The sequence below is a fragment of the Heterocephalus glaber genome, unplaced genomic scaffold (genome assembly GCF_053883595.1).
Source record: "Heterocephalus glaber isolate CG9 unplaced genomic scaffold, H.glaber_assembly_v1.0 deba00001504, whole genome shotgun sequence".
NCBI lineage: Eukaryota > Metazoa > Chordata > Mammalia > Rodentia > Bathyergidae > Heterocephalus > Heterocephalus glaber.
Genome location: NW_028258324.1, coordinates 37,309,942 through 37,324,478, shown reverse-complemented (window position 1 = coordinate 37,324,478; position 14,537 = coordinate 37,309,942). Strand labels below are relative to the sequence as shown.

At 33.9% G+C, this 14,537-nt stretch overlaps 1 protein-coding gene across 7 annotated transcripts in view; it reads left to right on the top strand.

Moving 5' to 3' along the window:
• Window positions 1-14,537, top strand: part of Ift80 (intraflagellar transport 80) — a 125,988-nt gene that overhangs the window by 33,051 nt on the left and 78,400 nt on the right. For all 7 annotated transcript variants that reach the window (XR_015440911.1, XM_087186455.1, XM_087186452.1 and 4 more), the window contains 3 exons: window positions 3,348-3,457; window positions 7,430-7,519; window positions 8,375-8,512. Coding sequence is in view for 6 of the 7 variants with exons in the window: in XM_087186455.1 (XP_087042581.1) it covers window positions 3,348-3,457; window positions 7,430-7,519; window positions 8,375-8,512 (338 nt within the window). In the remaining variant the exon portion in view is untranslated. The remainder of the gene's footprint in view (window positions 1-3,347; window positions 3,458-7,429; window positions 7,520-8,374; window positions 8,513-14,537) is intronic.

Below are 14,537 nucleotides of genomic sequence, written 5' to 3'. Positions count from 1 at the left end.
GAAATAATCCTTAGTTTTTGATTTTTAATGATTTGGTAAAAAAACTGAATGCCTGCTGTCATGAACAACACTCAGCTAATGATTACTTATTGTATTACAAAGTCTTTTTTAGTAGTAGTGGTTAACAGTGCTTATTTAGTGCTAGACTTCTAAGTACTTATATTTGTTCAGTATAGAGCTATATTACGTTCCAGGCAAAGATAGCTAATGGTTCATTATAATAGTGCAAAGTTTGATTTAAACACATTCTTAAAAACAACACTTTTAGGGGATACTTTTATATAGTGTGAATGTAAAAACATGGTCTGTTTGACCAGGTACTTCCTTAAAACATTTGAAATACATTTCTGTCTCCTCTTCTGTGGTTTAAAATGCCTTCAACAGGTTGAAAGAATTTAGATAATTTGTTTTACAGAAAGATAAAGGTCTGACATTTAACACAACCCCAGGTGCATGTGGTTTCTTAAAAAATGTCAAAAAGGTCACATGACTTTAGTGTGCAAAGTCAGAAAAACAAGATCTTTTTGAGTTTCTTAAGTGAAATGGAGCATAAATAAAATTCCCAATATAAAAAGCAAGACATTATTTAATTAATCTAAATTATATTTTGGGTTTTGTCCATTTTTGTTAATGACAATAACATCTTGTTACATAATTTTCTGAACTCTTTGTTTTAAAGTAATTCAATCTGGAGCCTAAATTTATTATTTCCATACCAACTTTGGGAACTGAAGTACAGCACTGGGGATAATTCAGTGCTTTAATAAGTATGTTTTTAACAACATTTTAAATGTTATAGATTTGTCCCAAATTCTACTGGGATGAATTTCATTATACTAGAAATCAGTATTTTCTTTCATCCACTTTGAATAATATCTTCCACCAGAACCACCCAAATTGGAAGTTACATAGCTATGTCTTTCATCTCTTTTTCAAAAGAAAACACTCACATATATGGTAGTTTCACACGATATTTTACTTAAATGTATGGAATGAGCATAATAAAAACTTGTTCTTTATGTTATTTCCATCTTGGATTTTTAGTGGTTAGAAGAATTGAATTGTTGAGGCTTAGCTATTGATCTTATTTCAGATTATAAACAACTCCATATTTGTTTCCATTGGTTTTATTTTGACTGTACTGGAATGTGGTTAAAAACCCATGTTATAACCAAGGAATTAACTTTTCTCTATATGTTTTTTTAAAACTATAAATTATACCTGTCTAACACTATTGTTTAAAATTATTACATAAATAGGAAGTAAATTATCTCCATGTCTCAACAGAGTAAATAAGTATTCTGAGGAAAGATTTATAAGCAAGGAAATGGTGACACAGCTGACTTAAGGGGCCACAAAATAAGGAAGATGAAAGCATCCTTTAGTTCCTCATCCCCTAACAGTACCTTTTACCACAACTAAAGGCCTAAAGTCACATCCTGTATAACTCAATGGGAGTTGTATCTACTGAATTATTTCCTTGGGGGTAGATGTTTGTCATAGTTCAGTATATACTTCAGGAGAGTATAGTTTTACTGAGTATATTCATGAGGATTTCATACCCTGTAAGTTAAAATATATTAGTGTTCTTTTTTGCACAAAAATTATAACTATAAAAATAGAAATAAAGAAGGGACCCACAATTCTATCATTGTAAGTCTCTCCCTTCCCTTTTCTTTTCCAATCCTCGCTAAGTACCACATTTGAAATATCTGAAATTTTGACTTACATTTCTGGGGAGTTTATTGAAATTGAATACTTCATTTGGAGTTTTTACTTTTAAAGCTTAGATCAGCTCCTGGCTACTCCCAGAGAGTATTTCCTGAGATTGTACTTACCAAGTAGGGAAGAAGAAGTGTTTTTTGAGGATGGACATAGAAAGACAAGAGCAATACAAATCTGAATCTAATAGAATGAAATTATAAAATCAGAGTTGAAATTCATGAAATTGAGAGTAAAAAAATACAAATGATAAATGAATCAGAGTTGGTTCTTTGAAAGGATGGGAAGGAAGTCTGGGGATTGGGAAGAGGGGAAGGGGAAGTAAAATATCAAGATGCAGTATGTGTACCAATTTCCTCACAATGAATGTATTCAGTGTTTTATGGTAAGGGAACAAGGGCGAGAGGTGAGGAGGAGGGGAAGGGGAAGTAAGAGAAATAAAGATAGGCCATGTACAGAAAACTAATCACCCCAATTAATATAAACATATACCATAATGTGAGGTAAGACAAATAATATCAACAAGAATGAAAAATGGGATAGTGTTTCTGGAGGGGGACGGAGGGGAAAGGGGATTGAAAAAAAGAAAGAAACATGCTGTAGTATGTACATGTAACCATCTCCTAAGATGATTGTAAACTACGTGAACAGCAAATGGTACAAATAAAATAGAAATTAAATACATAAAATGAATGTATTTACTGTGTATTGCAAAAAATACTAATAAAAATGCAAAGAAATATCCTTAAATATAATTGAGTTAAAATTAACATCTCTAAATTCCTCCCAGAAGTTAAAAACTGTATCAAATTTAATGCAGTTTATAGTATGGTAGATAAATTAAACTTGAAATTTCATTTGGAGTTAGCTTTATCCTGATTATAGGACATGTGAGCTCTTTTAAGCCTAGCTTTCAGGCAAAAGCCCCACTTGATAGACAACAAAAATTTCCCTAGTGTGACATTTAATTTGCCTTTTAAGATTAATAAGTAAGAGATAGATTGCTTTAGGATGGTATGATTTCTATCCATTAGACTATTGCTTAAGGAGCAGGTGAGGGGAAGTTTGGTGCTTGTTGCAGGATCAGGAATGGGATTTAATCTATAAGGTAAGTATACCGTGTATATTTTTCTGTGGAAAATTTATTCACCATACATAGAGTTAATTTAAACACTCATGGCCATTGATGATGGGACATGATAAACCATGACTTTTCTGATATGACTCTATATCTTTAAAATGAATTTTATTTTATATATTTTATAGCATTTCTGAAAACTGCGTATTTCCTGAGCTATTCCAAATTAGTTAAAAATACAGTATGTCAGTTGTTCACAGATTTTTTTTTTTTTTTTTGGTACTGGGGATTGAACTTGGGTCCATGCACTTGCGAGGCAGGCGGTGGAACCACTGAGCTAAATCCCCAGCCCAATTGTTCACAGCTTTTAATGATCAGTATTAACTTAGTCTATATTTCAGTATCAGGTTGTTCTCCACTTTGAAAGGACCTTTGAATAGGAAGAAATGACATGATGCCTCAGAATGCTTTATTGATTCTATTAAGTCTCCCTTTCTATAAGTCATAATAATGAAAATTTACTAGTCTTTTTCTTTTTTCTCTATAGGAACACCAGTGTATTCAGTAGCATGGGGCCCTGATTCAGAAAAAGTTCTTTACACAGCAGGCAAGCAGCTGATTATTAAACCTCTTCAACCAAATGCTAAAGTTTTACAGGTATTTCACAGGCATTTGTAAATTGTTATCAGGATATGCCTGACTGCTAAGCTAGAGGGAACTTGGAGTCCCTTTCTTCTGGGTTGTCACTTTATAGTTTGAAATTTTGCTTATCTTTTTGTTTTTTTTTTTAGTACTGGAGATCGAACTCAGGACCTTGCGCTTGCAGGGCAGGCGTAGTGCCTGTGAGCTAAATCCCCGGCCCCTACAGTTTGAAGTTTACAGTTAGCAAGTCAGACTCATATGTGTAGATTTAAGACAAAAGAGAAGTAAATCATAAAACTTTGTTTGCTTAGACTTTTTAAAAATCATTACCGAGCCTGGCGTTCTTTTAGTATTTTTAGAATGGAGGACTCAATATAATCATTAGAATAAATTTATGAATAATATAGCAAATACTTATCTGAAGGATAAATGTTAAGCTCATGTTTTCTTTTGAGTTGTTTAGAAAGGAAGAAGAGTTAAATTAGGAGCTGAATCTTAAAAGGAAAGGAGGAAGGATTGTACCAAGTCCAAGGGCCAGGAAAAATGATTGACCAAAATGATAACAACAAGGTTTGGCCAGTAAGAACATATGCTTTGGAGTCGGTCAGCTGTGTTCCAAAATCTCCACTAATTTGCTACATGTGGCCTTAGGCAAGTTATGAAAAATCTTTGTGTGTTAGCTTTCTCATCCCTTAGATGTTGACACCAATACCTACTTAATAGAATTGTTCTAAGGGTTCAATGAGTTAAGTTACAAAGTTCAAAGGTGCCTGGCATGCCGTAAGTACTCAATGTAGAGTAGCTGTTATTGATATTATTATGTTAGTTGTCATTGATGTTAGTATTGGTTAATTTGCCAACTGTACCTCTTTAACTGGGGAGGTCAGGAAAAAAAGTATTAAATGACTAGGTTCTAGGCAAGAAATTTGGTAATAGATTGACAGGCTACAGCAAATACAAAAGTTTTAAGAGGTATCAGGCTCAACAGTTCAGTAGATTTGATTTTGGGGAGTAGGTAGATAGAGAAAACACTTAGATTAATTAATATATATATTTTTTGTATGGTCAACATACTTTTTTTATTCATTAATTTTATTGGTACATTTTAGGTATACAATATGATGACATTCATCATTGGGAATTTGTACCTTTACATAATATATTGTGGTTCTTATTTATTTATTTATTTATTGGTATGGGGATTGAACTCTGGACCTTGCGCTTATGAACCAGGCGGTGGCATCTTGGTTCTTATTTTCTTCCCCTTCCCCTGCCCTCCCTTTAACCCCTCCACCCCTCCCTATTTACCAAGACTTTGTTTCCATTTTTTCCTTTTCTCATATTTATTCTTTTCCCTTCTTTCCTTTCCCCCACCCCCCTCCCACTTCCCCTTCCCCTTTGGACCTTTTCTTCCTATTTCACTATTATACCTTTTGATCCTTATTTACCCTTTCATTTTCTCACACCAGAGAAACTATTTGGTGTTTACACATGTGTGTCCTATTTATTTCACTTAAGAGTATGGCCTCAGTGTGCATCCATTTAGCTATAAATGTCTCTAGTTTCTCATTCTGGTCAATATACATTTTTACCATGTAGGGAACATTGCTAAGAATTCTAAGTCCTTGCCTTTAGACAACTAAGTTGAAAAATTTGGGCAAAGAGAAGAAACTGGGAAAAAGAACTAGTTCTGACTGCTTGTACTCAAAGTCTTTCCATATCAATTCTTAATTTGGAAAATCTGCTATCAAATTATACAGCAAAAACAGACAAGTTGAATTTTTTTTTTTTTTTTGGTACCAGGGATCAAACTCAGGACCTTATGCTTGCAAGGCAGGCACGGTGCCACAGAGCTAAATCCCTGGCCTGAATCTTTTAATTTATGTCTTTATCATTATACAAATTTAGACACCTATAATTAGGCGTATATAAATGAAACTCAGGAAGCTGCTCATACCATTGATTAATTACCATTGATTAATCAGGCGATATTGTACAGGTTCAGGAGATAGTAGAGATGGAAAAGTGCCCATTGGCAAAGTTTAGTTACAGTGAAAGAGAAATTAAATTAGCAACTTAGTTAAATATACTGCATACTTACAATTCACAGGCACTATGCTAGGTATGAGATATTTAAAGTAAAGTAGGACAGAGATACACTTTTCTTGTGGAGCATGTACTATAGTATATTTCAGGCTTTGGGTCTGATTCCCAGCACAACACACACACACAAAACAAAGAAAAGCAAATCTTAAGTTTATGTAAAACAAAGGAAATTCAGAAAATGCCTAATAAATTGAGAAAAATTGAAAATTATCTATAAATTATATATCTAAATGTATACCTAATGTATGTTAGCATTGTAAGTCATAAAGTCAATTTCATTCATGTTTTTTCATAGCTTTCAAATATGCCTAAATTTATTTTGTAGCTTTAAAAGAAAACTGAAGAAACCATGTGTACATGTGTATTTGAATATCTCTTTTTGTTGTCTTTGCTGCTTATCTCAGGATATTCGATTAATTTGGTAATTAATTGTGAGAGTTAATGCATTATAATGTGTATTATCCAAACATTTGTGCTGGGCATGATGGTGTATGCCTGTAATCCAGTCTATTCAGGAGGCTAAGGCAGGAGGATAGCAAGTTTAAAACCAGCCTGGGCAACTTAGCAAGATCCTGTTTAAACATTTTTTAAAAATAATAAAAAAGGCTGGGGACTTACATATCTGTGATGAAGCTGGCTTGATCTCCATGACTACAAAAATAAAAACAAAGACTAAAAATAAATAAACAAAATTTGTTTTTGAAATGATGTATTTTTATGTATTTTAAAATAAGCAAGCATAAATTGTTGCTTATTCTTAGAGCTTATTTTCCCTAAATTTAGCAGCTTACTCTGTAGACCTTAAGAACAATAAATTCAGAAGATTGTAAAAAGAAAGCTCTTAAGTCTATTACCCTTTGATATTAAGGTATATTAAAATATACCTTAAATTTTAAAGGTATATTAATTCTTTTTAGTTATATTTCTCTGCCCATGGTAGCATTTAATTACATGTGTGGTAATAGCTAAATGGTCAAATGAATTATGTTTAAGAGCTAGATACCATGCTTACTTCCTAGATTGCCAATACCTGGGTTACTTATATATACATATATAATTTATATATATATGTATAGAAAACATTATCTTGTTATACAATAAATGCAGCAGAAGATTTTCAGTTGTCCAGCTATGAACCAGACCTAAAAAGGCAAAGACAGTGAAGCTTAGGGGAATATGCAGAAGAGAATAATGAGAATACTAAAGATGTTCATGTAGTTGGTGCTAAAAAACAAAAGGGAAAAAAAATGGACTGGTGGTATACTTCAGTGATAAGGCATACTTCACATGTGTCAAGCCCTGGGTTTGATTCCCGACACAAGGAACAAAGGGAGGGAGAGAGAGACAGGGTTGGGGGGGACCCAAGTAAGAAGACAGTATCAGTATTAGTAATGGGATCACCTATACTGAGGAGACAGCAAGATTTAGATTCAGCTGATATTTTGGAGTATATATTATATTCCAGTGTTATCACACAAAGAAACTTGAAATAGTTCAGCAGCATCTGGAGTCCAAGCAACATAGAGTAACCTATAGAGAGGATGTCAGGTGCTTTCATTGGTATAAATTACAAATGACACAAATAAGGAATTACACAGTGGCTGTGAATATAGGATTATCAGATTACACAGTGGAATATAGGAGTTTTTTGAGTTGATGACAAAACAGTCAATTGATAGAGGCAACGAGCTGGATGTGGTAGCTGAAGTCCTAGCTATTCAGGAGACTGAGGCAGAAGGATCTTTGAGACCAGAAGTTCAGGGCCAGCCTGGGCAATCTAGAAAAAAAAAATCTTAGCAAAAAAGAAAAGAAAGAGTTTTTTTCCTTATAGAAAAATCTTCACATTTACAATTTAATTATTGTCTTTTTTATTTCTCATAGTGGAAAGCTCATGATGGTATTATTTTGAAAGTTGATTGGAACTCAGTCAATGACCTTATTTTATCTGCTGGTGAAGATTGTAAATATAAGGTAAGTAAAGTTTAGACTTACCACCTAGTTGAAGGAATCAAATTTAGATGAAAATATTTAACATATAAGAATATAGTTTCAATGTTTTACTTTAGCTATTCTTTTTTTTTTTTTTGATACTGGGGATTGAACTCAGGACCTTGTGCTTACGAGGCAGGTGGCGGCACCACTGAGCTAAACCCCCACCCAGCTATGTATTTTAACTCTAATTTTGCTAATTGTTTCCTATTTTAAGTAGTATTCTAAAGTTCCAGGTATAAAAACTATCTTGTTGACATATAGAATTTGATTTAATAAGTAGTTAATATGACTCAGTTTAAATCAGCTCATTTAAGTTCTTACTGAACACTGATCTGTTTCAAAGCAAAATAATTTGTGGGGAAGAATTAAGATTTTTCTTGTCTGTGGTACTGAGGGATCAAACCCAGGGCTTTGCATATGCAAAGCAAGTACTCTACCACTGAGGTACACCTCCAGCCCCAAGAATAAGACTTAATGTAATTATAGTTAGAGAAACTTTAATAGAAATAAATTATTTTAGAGAAAGTTGATAGAGCCTTCAGTAGACAGAGAAAATCATGAAAAATACTAAATATCTCAAAATTTTACTATTAAGTTTAAAGCACTCAAAATGGGTAGGTTTAATCCAAGGTTGAGTAAAATTGAAAATTATTATAATGTTAAAAATTTTCTTTGAAATATTTGGTTTAAAGGAATACAGCTCTTTTCTCCTTTGTATGATAATAAAGACATTCAGTTGCTAATGTTGTAAGGTGATGATTTATTAATCTTTGTTTGATACTGTATTGGAGAATTTGGTGATTGTTCTACATTTTTAAAAGTTTGCTTTTATAGGTATGGGATAGTTACGGCCGTCCATTGTACAGTTCACAACCTCATGAGCATCCTATTACCTCAGTTGCCTGGGCTCCAGATGGAGAATTGTTTGCTGTTGGATCATTTCATACTTTACGCTTGTGTGATAAAACTGGGGTAAGTGGTAATGGTGAGCAGTCACAGATATGCTGTCATAAATGTGGTAAAGTATCATACACATGGCTCCCCATCTTTAAAAAACATTTTCAGCAACTACATTTGACTGAATCTTTCTCCTTTATCTTCTTAATATGCAATTTCCATCAATTTCAGTTTAATGGGGCCAGAGAAACTGTTAGGATTTGAAAAATGAACATGTACTCTACTCTTTCTTTCTAGAAATACTTGTTTTGAGTCTGATCATGAAGGATGGTCAGGTAAAGTATTAAAATGTATGCACATTCAAAAGAGAGAATCTAGTTTTAAATTTGTTTTTATTATATGTTTCATATAAAATTTTGATTGCATACTTTTTGTAAGGAATTAGTAGTAAACTTTAAAAAGTCATTTTAAAACCAAGAGGACATATTTGTCTTTAAGAATTCATATCTGAATATATGTGAGAATTCTTCCACTTGAGAATGTGCCCTCTGTCATACAAATTCTGTTGGGAACATTGGTAAACAGCCAAGCTCAGCATCATTTTGCTGATTGCTCTTGAAGAGTTCTTCCATTGAAGTGGTCCCAAAACAACATCACTGTGTAGCAAAAGAACTTGAATGGGTGTGTTAGCTCTCTGTTACTATAACAGAATACTGGAGATAGTCAGCTTATAAATAGAAAAGACTTACTTTACTTACAGTTTTGGAGGTTCCAGTCCATGATTGATTGGCTCCATCTGTTTGGGCTTGTGGTAAGGCAGTGCATCTTGATAAGAACATGAGGCAGAGCAAAATTGCTCACCTGTTCAGCAAGAAAGCAAAAGAGCATGAAGATGGGCCAGGGTCCTGCAGTCTCCTTCAAAGACGCACTCCCAGTGACGTGAGGGCCTCCCACACACAGTGCTCCACTTTCCAAAGGTTCCACCACCTCCCAGTAGTACCATTCTGGGATCCAAGGCTTTAATAGATGGGCTTTTGGGGGAACATTTAAGATCCCAACTGTAGCAGTGGGCTATTCCATATTATTCTGAACTATGAGGAAATCACATAATTGTTCTATGACTCATTTTCTTCAAATACAAAATAAGAGCTTAGAATTTTTAGGGCTTTATAAATGTTTTATTAAATTTTCTGGTTATTTGTTTTCCATCACATAAAGCTATAGCCCTCAGTTTGGCTTTAGAAGCTCTCTGAAATCTGGTGCCATAATATCCATTTGATCTTTTCCCCTACAGCTCTCTAATTTGTATGTGTGCAAATTAGTGCAGGTCAAACACTGGCTCACAAACCTTTCCTGCCCCTCACTAACATCCTCATTTGTTTTCTTTTTTCATGGAATACCCTCACCTCTAATATGTAGTGAGTCGGTCCAAAGGTCTAGCTTAATGTTTGACATCCTTTCATTATATCTTTCGTAGTTGACCTAAAGATTGTTTATCTGTTTTTCTTTCTCACCTAGGTCTCTTTTTTCTCACTTATAATATTTTTCTCAGGTTATTTCATCACTTAAAATCCTGTTTTGTTTTGTTTTTGGACTTAAGGACCTTTTGCCTCAGGTGTTTTTAATCAATGGATTTTGTCAATAGTCTAATTTTCACAATGTATTATGCTCTTATAGTATCCATATTAGTTTTATGCATATTATTCTTAATTCTGAAATTTATAGGATCTTATAGCTTAAAGATTTTTTAATATTTACAAAATATGCTAGATATTCTAATTAAGAATTTAAGCATAATTTTAATTCATTATTTTGATTTAAATATTTTTAAAATTTTAAATGGGGATTAAATTAACCTGAATAACACCCAAAGGTTTACCTCATTAGGCACTATTATATATATTTTTTGGTACTGGGGATCGAACTCCAGACCTTGTGCTTGCAAGGCAGGCAGCAGAACCACTGAGCTAAATCCCCGGCCCTGCTATTATCTTTTTAAAGAATATAAATAATTCTGGAAAAGTAAGCTGAATATGCTGACTATATTTAGAGATTTTTAGAGATTTGAGACTAACATTTTAAATACATATTCTTTTGTTCAAGAGGCATTAAATGTATACTGCTCATCCAAGAATGTTCTAGAAACTAGGGGTTGAAATATGAAAAAAATGTAAATTTTCACTGCAGTTGTTACTAGGAGAATCAGATGATAAGATTTATATTAGAACAGTTATGATGAGTGCTTATGGGTTTGTTAAGCACTGTGAAGGTGTGCAAGAGCCAAACTCTACCTGTGAGACACAGATTAGAAAGCTGAGGCTGAGTGAGTTAGCTCTCTGAGAAGACAAAGTTAGGGGAAGAGAGTTGTATGTAAAAGGAATCTCTTGTGCCTTAAAGTGTAAGAGATTGTGGTGCTTTATATGCAGTGTAAATAAGATGCATTGCAGAGTGCCAGATGTAACAGAAAAGATATTTTCATCCAACCATGACTGTATCCCAGCTACTTGGGAGGTTGAGGCAGGAAGATTGCAAGTTTGAAGCCAGCCTGGACAACTTAGCAACACTGTAAGTCAAAATAAAATTTTAAAAAGGCTAAGAATGTAGCTCAGTGATAGAATACTTGCCTAGCACACACAAGACCCTTAGTTCAATCCCTAGTACCAAAGGAAAGAAAAGATATTTTCATACTGATAATGATCTCTTGTGATACAAATTACCTGGCTTTATATAACTTTTTTTTTTGGTACCGGGGATCGAACTTGGCTCCTTACACTTACAAGGCAGGCAGCAGAACCACTGAGCTAAATCTCTGCCCCAGCTTTATATAATTTTTATGAGAGGTAATGCTAGTCAATCATAATAATAAAAAGTCAGAATAAAATATATATAATAATAAGTTACTTAAATTTTAGCATTCATATGCATCACCTACATATTGTTAAAATGCACAATTGTCCGGTGTGGTGGTGCACACTTGTAATTCCAGCACTCAGGAGGCTGAGGCAGGAGGATTGTCAGGAATTCAAGTCCAGCCAGGGTTACATAGTGAGTTTAGTGCCATCCTGGAGTACTTAGCAAGATCCTGTCTCAAAAAACAAAAGAAAAGAAAAAAAGCACACTCTTGGGCCCTATTTGCAATGTGCTCAATTAAAATCTCACCTGGAGCCCAGAAAGTTGTACCTTTTACATTCCCTAGTTATTTTTATATAGGTGGTCCTTAAATTGCACTTGAAAGAAGACATGAATAAAACATGTGAGATGTTTGATATTCTCTCTTGAGTTCTGAAAGGGGCAATATATACCCAACTGTGGAAAAATAATTTCGAGATGAAGTAATAAACCATAATGAAGGTAATATCAAAATAGAATAGTTTAATTCAGAAGATTATTTTGTTTTGTTTTGGTGCTGGGGATTGAACCCCTGAGCTCTCCACCACTGAGCTTACACCTCTAACCCTGAAAAGATTACAGTTTTTGAAAATCTTTTGTAATTTATTCTTCTGGTTCTTCCTTAGAATTTACTTCATTTAAAATTACTTTTCTGTTATTTCTGCCATTTTGTTAGAAGGAAAACATTTATAGTATATGAAGAGTAGGAGGAATTTATTTAGAGAAAAATAGCTTCTGTCTGAGAGAGAGAAGGGGACTGGAAAGTGGGTTGCCCGTCCACTCCACCTCTCAAAAGTGTTTTATTGAGCAAAGCCATGAGATGAGGTGGGTTCAAGGTGGGACAAAACTATAGTCAACTAATAAAATTATAGCAAGTATAGTCACTTAGGTAATATTGATTAAATAGGGATAAAATGGGAAAGCTAGTCTTATAGCAAGTGTACACAATCAAACAAGGGATTTCCTGGAAGGAATGGGCTAGGTAGGTTTTGGTCCCCACCCAAAGTGCAAATTGATAGCTATTTAGAATATCAGTCGGGGCTGTTCAACCCTAGGGGGAGTTATGTGCGCTTAGCTGTTCTCTTTTTTGAATCCTGGCCTTCAGTAAATGAGCCTCAGGCCACAGTTGTCTTCTGTGCTGAGGGCCCAGCCCTGTCTAACTGCCTTATGATATTTTCTAACTAGCTTAGCTATCTACAATACCTATGTATCTACCTTTATGCAGTTATCATTTAGATTTAATGCATTACTTGATTAGCTAGGTTTTATCCCTAGAACAGTTGCTAGAAATATATATTTATTTCATAATATGTATGTATATATTTTTTCAAACCTTTCTGGAAGATAGTTTGAAATTATACATCAAACGCGCAAGCAATATATATGTACCTTAACCTAGAAATTCCAGTTCTAGGAATTTATCTAAGGATAAAGTATGTTCAGTGAAGCATTATGCATATTTAATAAATGAAAAGCAATCAAAATCTCCAACAGAACATTATTTAACTTAATTATGTCATATAATTGTTATAGTGAATTATTTAATTATTTTATAATACCATGAAGATATTTTTAAGGTACAGTACATGATCAGAAGAAGAAATAGTTGCAAATTCTATGCATAGATTGATCTACTTTGTAAGTCTGAATAAAAAGTGGCCTGATAGCCAGTATTGAGGGTGCATGCCTGTAATCCCGGCACTTGGGCACTCCAGAGGCTGAGACCAGAGGATTGAGGTGAATTCCAGGCCAGCCTGAGCTTTATAGGGAGAGCGTGACTCAAAAAAAAAAAAAAAGTCTAACCGCACGTAACAGATTTTAACTGTAGTTATCGCTGGAGTTTGGGGTGATAGGTTAGCTTTCCTTTTTGCCTACCTGCATTTCCTAAAATATTCAAACCAAGGACTTTTTTTGTGTGTTTTGGTTTTGTTTTTTGTTTTTTGAGATAGGGTAAAAACTAACTTTGTACTTTATTTTTATTTTGCTTGCAAAATCTCTTTTTGTTCCTCTAATTGTGTAATTCAGCCTTTCTTTTTTAAAACTGCTTTTGAAACTGCTTATTTTAGAAATATGCATTAGTTGTGACAAAATTATTATTTTTTTTGACAAAATTATTTTTAAGATGACGGAGCATATATATCCATATATATCTATTCACTATGATATAATTGCTATAAGTATTTTGAGTTAAAAATTACTTGTATACAGTAAATATTTTCCTCATGTTTTTAAAAAGGCCAAATATACCTTGCCTTTGTGCCTTTCTTGTTGGTTAAATGGTTATTAAATAATTAATACGCATTTAGTTATGTATTTAATTACACTTGTGGTGAATTTTAAAGGCAGGTACAGGCTGCTGCTAGTAATGAGAATTGATCTAGCTGCAGAGTCAAAGTAGGTTAGTGTGATGAAAAGTAAGTAATGATTGAGACTCTTCACCTTTTATGCTTAATTAGTAAGCAGTAATAACTGCAGGTGTCAGAATAAGTTGGGCCAATTTAAAGCTGAAAATTTGTCAGCTGGTGCCAGCCATTTTTCTCTCACAATTACTTAGCTCTCTCTCACAAAAAGCTTGCTAAGTCTTGATACCATAATGTTAGGTGAAATAAAATAAACCAGACACAGGCTTAAATATTGCATGGTTTCTCTTATTATTTTACCCCCCCAATAAAGAAAAAATAAAGGCTAGATAATAAGAGGTAGGGAGATAATCTTTCTCATTTTTTGTAAGTGAAATAATACATTATATGGCCTTTTTTTTAATGGCCGTTTCTTATGTTCTTTCAGTAAGCACATTTTTAAGGTTGATCCATGTCCATGATTCAGAACTAAATATTTATAAATTTGCAATACTAGGAATTGAACCCAGTGCCTCGTTTGTGCTAGGCAAGTGCTCTACCACTTAGCTACATCCTCAGCCTGTGTGGGGAGATCTAGATCAGCCTGTGTCAGGTGTCATCTTTAAAAGCACATAAAGACATGTACTCCCTGTAGCCAATTGAGATGGGGTGATGGATGGTGCAAGCAGCAGACAGACCAAAACTCTTGGGCAAGACGAGACTATGGAGGAAGATACATGGAATAATAAAGGCATTGGCAAGCTCTTACAAATACTGAGGAGTCCAGTTTATAATATATATGCCCAGGCCCAAGACACATGCTTGGAAAAGATCAGAGAAAATGCTAAGTTTGTAACACTAGCAAATCTTCA